General features: G+C 45.4%; 2 protein-coding genes across 9 annotated transcripts; both read right to left on the reverse strand.

Moving 5' to 3' along the window:
• Nucleotides 1-580: 580 nt before the first annotated feature.
• On the reverse strand, nt 581-5,501 carry LOC136194471 (bactericidal permeability-increasing protein-like). Of its 7 annotated transcripts, none has more exons than XM_065983601.1 (26): nt 5,343-5,501; nt 5,167-5,281; nt 4,922-5,050; nt 4,799-4,872; nt 4,642-4,732; nt 4,522-4,585; nt 4,398-4,461; nt 4,243-4,334; nt 3,997-4,179; nt 3,888-3,947; nt 3,664-3,831; nt 3,529-3,608; nt 3,437-3,479; nt 3,309-3,372; nt 3,183-3,259; nt 2,727-3,122; nt 2,362-2,669; nt 2,166-2,242; nt 2,002-2,115; nt 1,809-1,954; nt 1,701-1,758; nt 1,518-1,643; nt 1,405-1,443; nt 1,269-1,351; nt 1,117-1,215; nt 581-853 (listed from the first exon to the last, which is right to left on the reverse strand). In XM_065983601.1, exons 1-16 carry the CDS (start codon nt 5,446-5,448, stop codon nt 3,009-3,011), a joined length of 1,524 nt encoding a protein of 507 aa, XP_065839673.1. In that variant the 5' UTR covers nt 5,449-5,501; the 3' UTR covers nt 581-853; nt 1,117-1,215; nt 1,269-1,351; nt 1,405-1,443; nt 1,518-1,643; nt 1,701-1,758; nt 1,809-1,954; nt 2,002-2,115; nt 2,166-2,242; nt 2,362-2,669; nt 2,727-3,008. The 7 variants fall into 7 exon arrangements, with proteins under 7 accessions (XP_065839673.1, XP_065839672.1, XP_065839671.1 ...); XM_065983600.1 differs by having other exon boundaries at nt 1,405-1,446; XM_065983599.1 differs by having other exon boundaries at nt 1,405-1,643; nt 2,390-2,669.
• Nucleotides 5,502-5,626: 125 nt separating this feature from the next.
• LOC136194470 (uncharacterized) lies at nt 5,627-11,226 on the reverse strand. Of its 2 annotated transcripts, none has more exons than XM_065983593.1 (11): nt 10,987-11,226; nt 9,660-10,933; nt 9,476-9,607; nt 9,306-9,422; nt 9,126-9,254; nt 8,764-9,061; nt 8,590-8,712; nt 8,416-8,540; nt 8,231-8,362; nt 8,052-8,177; nt 5,627-8,004 (listed from the first exon to the last, which is right to left on the reverse strand). In XM_065983593.1, exons 2-6 carry the CDS (start codon nt 10,798-10,800, stop codon nt 8,880-8,882), a joined length of 1,701 nt encoding a protein of 566 aa, XP_065839665.1. In that variant the 5' UTR covers nt 10,801-10,933; nt 10,987-11,226; the 3' UTR covers nt 5,627-8,004; nt 8,052-8,177; nt 8,231-8,362; nt 8,416-8,540; nt 8,590-8,712; nt 8,764-8,879. The 2 variants fall into 2 exon arrangements, with proteins under 2 accessions (XP_065839665.1, XP_065839666.1); XM_065983594.1 differs by having other exon boundaries at nt 8,410-8,540.
• Nucleotides 11,227-12,341: the final 1,115 nt, after the last annotated feature.

A 12,341-nucleotide genomic window follows, 5' to 3' on the forward strand; every position in this document is an offset into this window, starting at 1 on the left:
GTCAGTTTGGGTCACCTCTCTTATTCCCGATATTTCTTTATAAAACGATGGAGATTGGTTGCCTGTTTGACCTCGCAGTACCGAACTGACATCAAACGATAAATCTTGGCTAAAATTGGCTTTTTTTGTAGAAGTCAATATTACACATGGATCAATGCCCCCCTCCTCCACGGCGTGAAGAGGATAAATAGTTTTGATTAGATTTAACGCACTAATTTTTCATTTATTTTATTTCTCTCCTCTCTCCAATTCATCGGCCAATCGGAAGAAGAAGTAGACGAAGACATCCCCTGAGGACTTGGGTCAAAGTCTCCCTCCTTGTGGGCTGGAGGTTAATATGCGCCTCCCTCCTTGGCAGCCGGAGGTTAATCCGCTGTCCTCCTGGGGACTTGGGATAAAGTCTTCCTCCTTGAGGGCTGGAGGATAATGCGCCTTTCCCCTGTGGACTTGGGTAAAGTCCACTGTGGGGACTGCAGTCTCAGTCTCACCGCTTGGCCAGCAGGTTAAGCGGCAGCGCAGGAGCGGCGGCGCAGAGACCATAAAAGTAGAAAGTCGCATTTTTAAATTTTTTTACATCCGGGACTTTTTCAATAACTTTTTGAACATAGTTTCTCCTACTTTTCAACGCAAAGACAAGCGCGCGCAACATGCAACGTGCTCCGCGCGCGTTAGCTTAGGAACTTGTGCATGCAAGGTCCTAAGGCTGACGTGCGCTGCTGCTTTTGTCTCCATGCAGGAGATCAAAAGCTGTGTGCACCTACAGCACTAAAATCTCATGCAAAAAAACGCGCAAAGATGTTTTCATCTCCCTTCTTCTCCCTTCTTCCCTTTTCGATTTGCTGGCGAAGCTAAACTAAGGAGAAAGACATTCAATTCAAAGTTGTTTCTTTATATAATCATTTTTTTTATCATAATCTACAGTTGGCAAAAATGATTAATAAATTATGCAGTCAACAGAGGTGATCACTGATTGCCAAAAGGCAGTAAGTGATTGCCATATTGTCTGTACAGTTTATGAGGTAGAGAACTATAGAACACGATCTAGGAGGGAATCAAAAATCTAATCGCGACTCAACTCTGCACATCACGTTTAGCTGTTGTTGCATTATGCCTTACCAAAAGTCACTAGATAACTGATAAGAAATGCGTCAGATGGGATCTCGATCGGTGGCCCATGTGATGCAAGTGAACGTCATCGGAGCTTAGACGGTAAACCTATCCGCAATGAGGACCTCATCAGACTGTATCAAAGCTGATAAGTACAGTACTTTCAAGCAAAAAAAACGGTGGGTCCGTAATTTCTTAAATTGCTTGCTCCGCGAGACTTCCGTTCTGTTCTCACCTAAAGTGCCTACATAAGAAAGAGTTTTTTCGTTGACCCTTCGTATCTTTTTTTCTCCTTACTTTGCACAAACGATTGAGCTTGGCGGGGCGTCCACCGCCCTGCTGCGCCGACGACGATTTCATCAAATCAAATAATCCATGACGTCAAATTTTCTAGACGGCAACGTACTCACCACTTATAGAAGCACACGACGATTTCAAAAGGCGAAACGTAAACGCTGGATCGATCAAACCGGGGTGCGTAGACGCGCCAAGACAATCTCAAATATAGGCAAAGTAATGGCCCGCATTACTTTCCCCTACGAATAAAATATCCTTAACCTTGTTCTCTTGCTCTGTGCAAGACTTCTTCTTACCTATGGTTCTGCGTTCTCGCAATATGGATTCATATCAAATTTAATACATGTCTACCTACTACATAGAGAAAAGATTTGATCTCTTTTGCCCGATTGCTTCTCGCTTACTTTAATTAAAATTGTACTGAAAACGTAGCGGAGCAAATGCCAGGATGTCCGGCACGGTTCTCAGTCAGCATCCTTCAATGGTGTCTACTTTTTGACGGCAGCCGCCGCAGTAGAAGATCCATGAAATGTTCTTGAAAATTCTGACTCTGCCACACACGTTGCATTAAAATTTATACTCGGTTTCTATGACTACCTGACTAGACGATACATCATGCCGATGATTTTCTCTCCTGACGCTCCAACGAGCGACGACTTGATGGCGGAGAAAGGAATTCAAATCAACTCCTGAACGCGTCTGTTGAAGCGCCTAAGAACAAAGACCGTCTCATTGGCCATGTTCACTTTTTCCACTCAAACCTCCTTGGACATCTTTGCGCAAAGCCTATCTGTCAATAATCCAGTAGATGCTGGAGTTCAGTAAGAATTTTTCTCGCCTACACCCACATGAAAAAACAAAAGTTAATTAAAAATATGACGTCATAGTCACAGTAGACGTCAATTTTAAATGAGCATAGAAAGCAAATTTCACGGTAAGTACAGTATGAGATCGCACACTTGGGAATCCAGTTCCTGATATCTACCGGTAGTCCGTAGATCGATAGAATGGTAGTTGCAGAGCATTGTGAGTGTAGTCACGAGCGCGTTTTTCGTTGCCTCGGAACTCGGGCGCGTGGTGTAGAATTCGTAGGAGAGCGTTTTTCGATAGCACGTCGCTCCCAGGTTGTCTAAACCGCTCGAATTCGAGCTTCCTCGCCGTAGGACTAAGAACAGCTCTCTTTGTCTTCGTAATTTAGACAACGGCTCGACGGGGCCCCGGAGTTCGCGTCAGGGCCCCCGATCGAAATTTCGCGAACGAATCCTCTGCAACAGAAAAATGATGAGAAATGCTGATTCGCAAAAAAGTCTCCAGTCGGCGACCTGTCCGCCTGGCGGCCTGCCGCGAGACGTTCTTTCGGCCACATGCACGGGACAGGACGTGGATAAATAATCACGTGCATTCAGTGCTAATAACTTCAATCGCTCGCTTCCTGTTCGTGATGCAGATAGATACTGTGTATTGTTTCTTCACGAAGAATCTACTGACTGAAAATCAACTGATCGAAAACTGTCTAATTCACACAGAAATTTCTAATCGAAAAAAAGAAAAAACAACAACAAATCCCAAAAAGCACATGCACACGCAATATCAAACCTTGCGGTTTACACGAACTCCTTTTCATCTTTCAATTCGTCCAAATGAACATAACGAAACTGTTTCTCTGCCTGATGCACTGAAGGAGTATAGGAAACGTTAGTAGCAATTTGAACGTATCCCTAGTTAACAGCGAGTAAGTGTTTCTTTCAGTTAATTAATTACAGTATCCTCCAACGTACTGGTCCTTGCATCAAAACTGGATTGACGAATGATACACCATCGATAACAGGTACAGCAAACCCAGTAGCGCCGTACTCTATATATGACAGCGTAAAAATGTCAGACAATCGACAGGCAATGCTTACTGTTAAGCTTAGGAATAAGCACAATGTGAGACACAAAATTGACTAAAACTTCAAAACTAGCAGCCTATAGAACCCAAATAGCATTTTTTTGTAAAGTTAGAGTCTGAACCACGTAATTTGATACGCACCTTGATGTCTCCAACATTAGTAGAAACTAAACTAATGTCTGACCTAGTCAAATGAGTTTATTGAAGAGATTGCACGGCATTTTATATAGTACTTGAGATATGTAGCATTGGCGGTGACTATCTCCTGGGTGCCGCTCTTTGCAAGAGCTGCACGAACAGTAGCACGCATGACCTTAACAAATACAATTGAATCGACTTACGGCGAGCAAGGAAATGCACTGTCTTACTACTCCAAGTGTGAAAGCCTCGACTTTGGTTGCGTTGTCTACCAGAACGTAAAACACAGCTTCGCCGGGAGCGGTAAAGTTTATGAAGGACGACGTTATGTTTATATACGGAGCTGACGTGGCGTTAACAAGGATTTGAAGAGCCTTGTTAGGGTACTTGCTGTAAAGCTAGCAAATAAAAGAAAAATAGAGCAAGTGCTCATGCAGGAGGAAACTTTGGTTACCCCAGGAGCAAACTCTTTGAAAGAATTTGTATCAAGAGAAAATAGTGGATTGCTCGGAATCTAGGTTTTGGGAATAAAAAAGTGTCAGTGTGATGCTGTGAAGTCGTACCATGCTTTGCGTGATATTGATCTTTAAAACTCCAGCTTTCTGATACACGAAGCCGGCCGTATTTGCCACGTAGTCCGTTATCCAAACAGACAGCATTGAGAACGATGCGATGGCATTTGTTGGAGGAAGAGGCGGCGGTTGAAAAGGAGGATCACTCGGATCCGGAGTGTAAATAAAATCACACTAGGCAAATAATTATTAATATTAGTGTTTTTTGATCGATAAGAATGGCATATACGTACGTACCTTATGAAGCGTCTGCATGTACGTAGAATTGAAAATTGGTGGTTGAGTCAGTGCTAAATTAATTTCTGCATCAGAAGAAACTTTCTGCAAAACTAAAAAAAAATTTGGTTAGGAATCTAGATTTGTGTACGCGAATATGAAGACACAGTACTAACGTGGAAGAGTTGATAAAGATTTGTTCGCCTCAGTGTTAATGGCATTCGTGGCAGCACTGCAAACCTAGTTTGTTAAACATCTCTTATGGAACTAATCTGCCAGAAGGGAATTATGATTACCTACCGATTTTTCCATACTGCCTTTGAGCCCATCTGCTATATTATCAGCAAACAGGTTGTAAAGCCAGCTGAAACAACACACTGCAATTTTAAAAAGACTTTTGCCCAACGTTACGTGTCATACCTAGCTCCACCATGAAAGTGAACGTCCAAGTTACCAATGACAAAACTGCAGCTTTTGTCTGAAACTGTGGGGTGACCACTGCTGTCAACACCTGATCAGACAAGATACCATTTTTGCAAGTGCCCAGATTTCATTTCACTTTAAAGTGTGTACGCACCAAGGTTAACAACCGCCGTCAAACTGACATCGCTCGCAGACACATCTGCACTTCCGCTATCAGAGATGTGAATCCTAAAAGCGGTTCTCAATAAAAGGTCTCAGAGTTTGGATTTCCCCTTGCCAGCCGTGATTGCTATAATGCCAATTCGCCGACGCTGCGATGGAAACGCCCGCAAGAGAAATTTCGATGCCTGTGCTCGCAACTGTTTTCAAAGCAGATGAAGCAATCGAAAATTGCGTTAGTCTTATGCTGAAAGAGAAACGGAAAAGTGGAAATCAAAAGGGGGAAATGAAAAGCCGCTGCCTGCAAGGCAGTCTAAGGCTTTCGGTTTCGGTAGCTTTCGGTTTCTGTTTTGCTCTTCTCACTTTGTAAAAGAGTAGTCTATGCCACCTATGACAGGTACGTGAGCTGATCCACTTTGGTCTGGGATAGAAATGCTTTTGAGTTCATTCACAAGAACTGGGACTCCAACTTGGCGGACTATGTCAGGGAAGTTCAAGATTTCACCATTATTGACTTTGCAATGGCACTAGACTCTTACCGTAGTCTAGTCCTATCTGCGTTATTTCTGTTCTAAATCCGGGATTGACGAGGAAAACGACGGGTGAGTTGCAAAGAACGAGAAAGAGCAACGCCAACGCTGCCATAATACACGGAACAGAACAGAGAATAGAATGACGATAGTGCAGCGCGCGTTAGCTAAAGTCTTAGTGGCCGCCAGAGATAAATATTTATCTCTGGTACAGACATAGATGGTACAGCCTCTAGTATCCGTGGTACAGCCAGCACGACACGCAGGAGAGTCAAATTTTCGCGTCTCCGCAGTAGGTCATGTTCCTCCTACTAGTAGTACTAATGAAGTGTTGGTTCCTTTAGTCCATCCTGGGGCTCTTAATCCACATCTTTTAGGTACGTTTCAGGCATTTGACTTCCTATGCTATCCGCAAAACGATACCAACCGTCAACCAGGGTATTATCACAGTGGGATCCTCCCAAAGCTAAAGTCAGTCTCCAATCATCTGACAACTCTATACAGTTTCCGTGACATGGAGCAAAGGTCCAGTTTCGCCCTTTTGCCCCTTTTGGCCCGCTCCTCCTTTATGTCCCTCTTCCCTCTTGCCTCCTGAAAATCCTGGAAACTCTCGCTCTCCTAGCTCTAACTCCTAACTCCCTTGCTTCCACTGGGCCCAGTAAGTTCTGTTTCACCTCGACTTCCTATATCTATTTCCTATGGTCCCGTGTTTTCTAATAACCCCTTTCCCTCGGGTCTACCAGGAACCCCATCGTTTCCTTTCAGTCGACGATTTCCCTTGCTTCCTTTAGTCCAAGAAAGCCAGGATGTCTAAAAGTCTTTGTTTTCCTTTCGGCCCACCGACGCCAACTTTCTCATTGGGTGCAAATAGCTCTCAGAAAATTCCTCATTGCCTTCGCCAAGCTCCCGGCGCCGAGCATCACTGTGACGACGTAGCCTCGCATGCCAGGCCCTTTTCCTCCGTGGATCGAGTATAGGAGAAAATTTAAAGGCCTGGCATATGCGAGGCTAGTGACGACGTACTCTTCATTTCGTCGTCTCGAGCTCTTAAGTCACTGCGAGCTGCAGTGTAACTATCGGTCACATCCTTTTCACGTTCTACTAGCGGCGACTGCAACTGAACGTTTAGTATATGCCAAAACAAGCGTATTTGGCTGCATGATGACTAGAAATCCTACTATAAAACAGAGAGCCAAATTGAAAACAGCCACAAATGGTGAGTACGATTAGACGCACTCATTCTCATCAAGGACTGTGATCTTGGAGAGAAATTGCTCGCGTCACAGCATATTATATACTATCCTCTTCTTACTGGTAAAAAACGTGTCGCAAGCGAGAGTTCAGTCGCGTGATCTCTGCCTAGAGATATCACGCAATTGCGTCACAGAACGAAAACAAATCTTGGGTTCACGGGTTCACCTAGTACACATCGGGTACAAGCATGAATCCTGCCGGCGTTTTCACTCTCGTCATCTTGGCAAGTTGCCTAAACGAAGAGGCTACAGCTGTTCGAGTTAGACGAGATTTGCCTATTATACGCACATGCGATCCAAGAAGCAATGAAGCATCGAATAAATGCTATAAAGGCGATCTTGTTGACACAAGCGTTGCAGATTGCGAACGCGACTCCTTCTTGTACGTTTGCGATCCCATCAGAGGCGAGATTCCCATCGACAAAGGCATTGTGAGCTCGGTGGTGGACGTCCCTAACACAAATTTTCAAGGCGTCGACTGCAAACCCGTCTCTGGTCTACCAATCCGATGTGGTACTCAGAGCACGCGATGCGTTTGCGACGCCCCTGTCGATACGAAAGCTCCCTACCTCTTGAATAACTGCCGCTGCCAGTACTGGCCACATAACGACGTTCGCGAGCAGAGCCCGGCTTTTTGCACACAGCGCGATCACGGAGGAACGTCTCGTGTTCACTTCTATGCTTGCTGTAACAACTGCAATGATCCCGATACAAGTTGTGATAGAAGAACGTACCAGGGCGGTCGAGGCTACTTCTCGGATCCCGCCGAGTATTGTGGATCGTGTGGCGAAACCGATCCGCCCGAAGATGGCAGAGAAACCTATCACTTTAACTGCGGTAGTTGCCAAGAGCAGAATGCATGTGAGGAATATTGTGACAAAACTCTCTACATTGCAAAGAAACTTTATGGGCTTTGTCCTAAATGGTAAGGATGCTTCAGAGGCTGCTGCCTCGCATTGAATCCAAGTTTTCGTGGTCGACGCGACGCTGGATCGAATTCCAACGTCAGTATTCCGAACTCATTCTGCGGTGATGCAAAATGTCAAAATGGTGAAAATCGATATAACTGTCCCACGGACTGCTGCCCGGGCATTAACCCTGACATGTGCCCAGAGAGAGGATGCCATCCAAGCTGCTGCGAAGAGAGCAACTGCTGCATGGAAGCGACGACCGCCGAAACAAACCAAAACGAAGCTCATCGCTTAGCTGTGCCTGGCATCATTTTGCAGTTGCTTGTCTCCGTTCTTACGGCAAGGTACTAAACGTGGCGTCTAAGCTTACTCAGCAAACCTTCTTCTTCATGTTGTGTGGCTTGTCTTTCGTGTTTGTGTGTAGCGTTCAATAGACAATTCAGTGTTGGCTTCTGAGTTACGACGCTTTCTCTTTCGACGTTACCAAAATTTCAAAACATCGGTTCACTAAATCAAGTGAAAAAAATTTGCACAACTCTAAAACATTTACTCACTGCATTGTAGAAGAGGATGATCGCTTGGTAGCTGCGATCCTTAGCGCTCAGACACTTCCCAAATAATTGCTTCAGCTTCACTCGACTGCTTGGATTCCATAAGACTTCTCACGAAATTAATTGCAACTGCAATCCAAAAGTCAGCGGATGCACCGGCTGACCTTTTCTGCTTCAATTACCTCGCTGAGGAGACGAATCCTCGACAGGCAGCTCCTTAGACAACGCAAAAGCGCGTCGGAAATGACGGGACGCATCAAGAGGCTTCTTCATTTCTACACACATATCGCCAAGCCTTCCAGCAAGGCGATGCACTAAACGCCGACTAAGTACAACAACTCATAATTAAATATGAAAGTACGCCTGCCTTGGACCGCGTCAACTTTGCCAGCAAGAAGCAGCTTATCGTACAGCTGAAACTCCGCTGAAAATAGGTGATCGCTTCCTGTGTTTTCCCAATATCAGATAAGCTGTCTCCTAGAAGGTCCAAGCCTACATACAGAAAATAATAGTAGTTGTCACAGATGTCATTCTATCATACAAGTCGCAATCGCCGTCTCCTTTGCTCCGCACAGCTCAAGCAACGAAAGGGTTTCCTTCAGATAGACAATCGATTCTTCTGTTTTGTCAGCGTATGAAAGATTCCGAGCGTGACGAGTAAGATCTTGATTAATAACAAAATTGACTTCATCTCTTTCAATGCACACTATCTTACATTTGTGAAGTTCCATGCTCCCCGGCGGAAAGACGGACTTCGCGATCTCAAGAGCTCGCTTCGATCGGTCGCACCCTTCGGAGATCAGACCAAGTTTGCGAAGACAATCACCGGATTTATGAAGAGCTAAACAAAGCGCCTCTAACTAAAGCGATAAAGCAGACACTCATAGGGGAGACAATTAGCCAATCGTTCTCGGGAAGTAAAGCGTCGAGCATGTCAAGACCCTTGGTGAAGTGGACGTGAGCCTCTTTTGGCTTGTTCACACGATCCAAGGCATAACCATAACTCACGTAACCTAGGAAACACACGTTCATTTCTCATTCGTAAAGTACACAAAATCCTAACTACACTGTACATACAAGAAGCGAGGCGAAGATCGGCCACAACTTTCCTCTTGCCTGAACAAAGAGACAGTGCCAAGTTCAGCACTTCTAGCGTCATCTTATATTCGGCCAATGAGTTGTACATATCCCCAAGGGAAGTAAGCACTACACAGAAGAAGACGTGCTTCAATTCTACTCAGGAACCGAATCGAATACCATAGAATAGATCAGTCGTGAGCATGCGATCTTGAACCCCGACAATCATTAGAAGCAGGCGTTCTGCTTTATCAAAGTGCCCTTGGCAAAGACCGCTGTGAGCGAGAAGAAAAATCCCTATTTTCAAATTAAGGAATACTAGTTGAAAAGACTCAGTTGCACGCTCAAACCTTCCCAGTACGTAACGATTTCGTCGTCTGTCATTTGATCAAAATATCGACCTTGCAAGCCCAGCTCGATAATGCGCTCGGCGCTAAGCAGGTCTCCTAAATACATGGAAATTCTAGCCAAGCCAAAGTAACCTAAACATTCAAGGAAGTAGATACTAACTCCAGGGTTAACAAAAAAGCATACATCGAAGATACTGCTCTCGAGGACTGTTTGAAACATCACGTGACTTTTCCAGATTATCGGTTCGCATGGAGTACAATTCCTTTGCCGTCTCAAGCTGCAAATAGTTCAGAGACAATAAACAATCGACGTCGATGACGTCAAAATGCCGACGACTATTCATGCCGAGTTCCAGCATTCGTCTCGCCACGGAATACACGTGGGGCAGCAGAGCAATCATAAGCTGATCGCCGAAGTATCGTCCGTTGAACAGCGGAAGCACGCGTTCCATCAAACGCTCTTCGACGGTCCGCAGGACCTCTCGGCACCGATCGGCGTCCTCCCAAAGACGACACAGGACGCTCGCATGTATCAGATGATGAATCGAGTAGACGACGCCTACGTCATTTCGATCAATCGGCTTCAGAAAGAAGCGTTCCTTCAAAGGACGCACTCGCACGGCGAACGACACCTCCCTGTGTCCGCCTTCCTCATCCGAAAGCGAACAATCGCGAACGATGAATTGAGGAATGTCTTGAGAGGAGAGCACGGAGCAGAAATGTAGAAGCGAATAGTTCTTCGGCTGTCTCTTCTCGATGTCGTCGAGATCCATTTTCCATGTCAGATAGACGCGCTTTCTGCTTTCCAAAGCCTCGGCGGCTTTCGCCAGTCGCCTGGCGTCTAATTTCTTCACATCAACGTCGTTCATATCGATGCGAGCCAAATCGGAAGGCGAGAGGATGCCTGCCTCTTGAAGAGACTCTTTCACGTGAGACAGACGAAAATACGAGAGGAATTTATCCACGGTCAAGCGCCGCCGCGTCGAGCTCCTTTCTCTCGCTCTCGAGTTTTTCCCAGTACTGACGAAAAGAGATGTCGTGCTGCTCGATGAATATGCCAGCGTGCGCGAGAGCCAAAGGGAGACGGGCGGTTCTACGGCCAACTTCCGCGCGACGTCTTGCTCAGCTGAACTCATTGCATCAAAGGACTCCGGAACTCTTCCAGCCCAGCGGAGAAGTGCTGCAATAGCACTTTCCTCAGCTAGCATCTCTAATGTCAGTACCATTGTGCTATCGTCTTCGCGTTGAAAGCGCTTCTTTCTTGTCGTGATCAGAACGTGACAGGGAACAGACGCTCGAGGCAGGGAGTCTTTGTTCCGTCTCATCAGCGCTGTCGTAAACGACGACGCAGCGAGGCGAACGTCGCAAGAAGTTGAAAAAGACGACGAAATTATCAGCCAACGTCGTAGAGAGTGTGGGCTCCTCTCGAAGACGGCAATCCGTCTGAACGAGCAACAGCTGCAAGAGAGAATATCATTTATTGCCGAAGCGAACGTCAAAAAATGTCGTACATTTCGTCTCACGGACGCCAGCAAAGAAACGTACGACTCCGCATTGAAAAGAAAAACGCCGTCACTGTACGCTCTGGCGTGTCGAGAGACGTAGCAGTTGGCGAGTCGTCTTTCCCACGCCGCCCATGTACATCAACAGGAGCCTCTCCGGCTCCTATGCGGCCTATGCGACTTTGAGCAGCTTAAAAATGAGCAAAAGAAGCTAGCTTGGTCTTCGAGAGAAGCATTTTAGCTTGTTCTCCTTCGGGTTCTCCTTTGTCCATAGCCGTCCGATGAAATTCCCGTACGTGTAGCTTGGGCGGGGTTAATCGTATCTACGTGGGCACGGTGGGCACTGCAGTTTCTCTGCCTCTGCCATGCATGTCTACTCCTTATTAGAGTCCTCCATCTAGTTTCGAACGCATCAAGTTTGGAACAGGCGTTTATACCTCAAAACAGACTAGGATAAAAACCGGTTAAAAGCGAAAATGTAGCACAATAACTCGCAAATCTTCGTGTAAAATTGCAGCTCGCTCCAATGAGTTGTATGGGAGTAAGCGCAGTTAGAAGAGGAGGAAGTCATGTGATCGGTCTTTCGAACACCCATCGGCTTTGGAACAGCCTCTGGAACAGCCTCTCTAACTCTGTTATCTGTCATCGCACAGAGACGTGCTATATACCGTTGGAAAGCTTAAAGCCTCCTCTATTTCTCTAAATTGACGCGATTGTCGTAGATTGTATTCTCGCTGAGATATCGCCAGTAGAGTACCGACAGCTAGGTCTAGATTGGAACGCAAGTTTTTTCTTAGCCAACTGGTTCTTCGCCTTCAAACGCCGCCAAATCGTGCATGCAGTCTTCCTGCATTGCTATCTCTAAGATTCGACCGTTAGGTAGTTATCAACTTCTAAAAGGAACATTGAAGAGATCATGAGATATGAGAAAGCAATCTGGTAGCACAAATTCAAGCTATAACGGTAATTTGCGTTTTTTCTACCTGAAAGTACTATAGACCACATCTCTTTTCTCTTGGTTTAGTATAATTTTTGGAGGTTTCTCGTAAAAATTTAAAATTTGACTAGGCTTGTTCGTGAACTTACAGTATTTTCTTCAAAAAGTGTCACTCTGAACAACGTTATATGATCAAAAATATCACGACTTGGTAGTTTGAGAGTTTAGGATGAGACATACTAGAAACTGCTAGAACTCCATGAAAACCAAGACTAGTTGCTACAAAGAGAAATGCCTTAGAGAACCTCTAAGACCTGTTATGTGTCTTTATTGAAGAATTCTAATGAACTCACACACAACCCTGGTCACATTTTCAATTTTGGTGAGACCTCTATGCCGCTGACATAAAATCTCAAAAATTCCTGCA

This window comes from Oscarella lobularis, chromosome 13 (genome assembly GCF_947507565.1).
Source record: "Oscarella lobularis chromosome 13, ooOscLobu1.1, whole genome shotgun sequence".
Taxonomy (NCBI): domain Eukaryota; kingdom Metazoa; phylum Porifera; class Homoscleromorpha; order Homosclerophorida; family Oscarellidae; genus Oscarella; species Oscarella lobularis.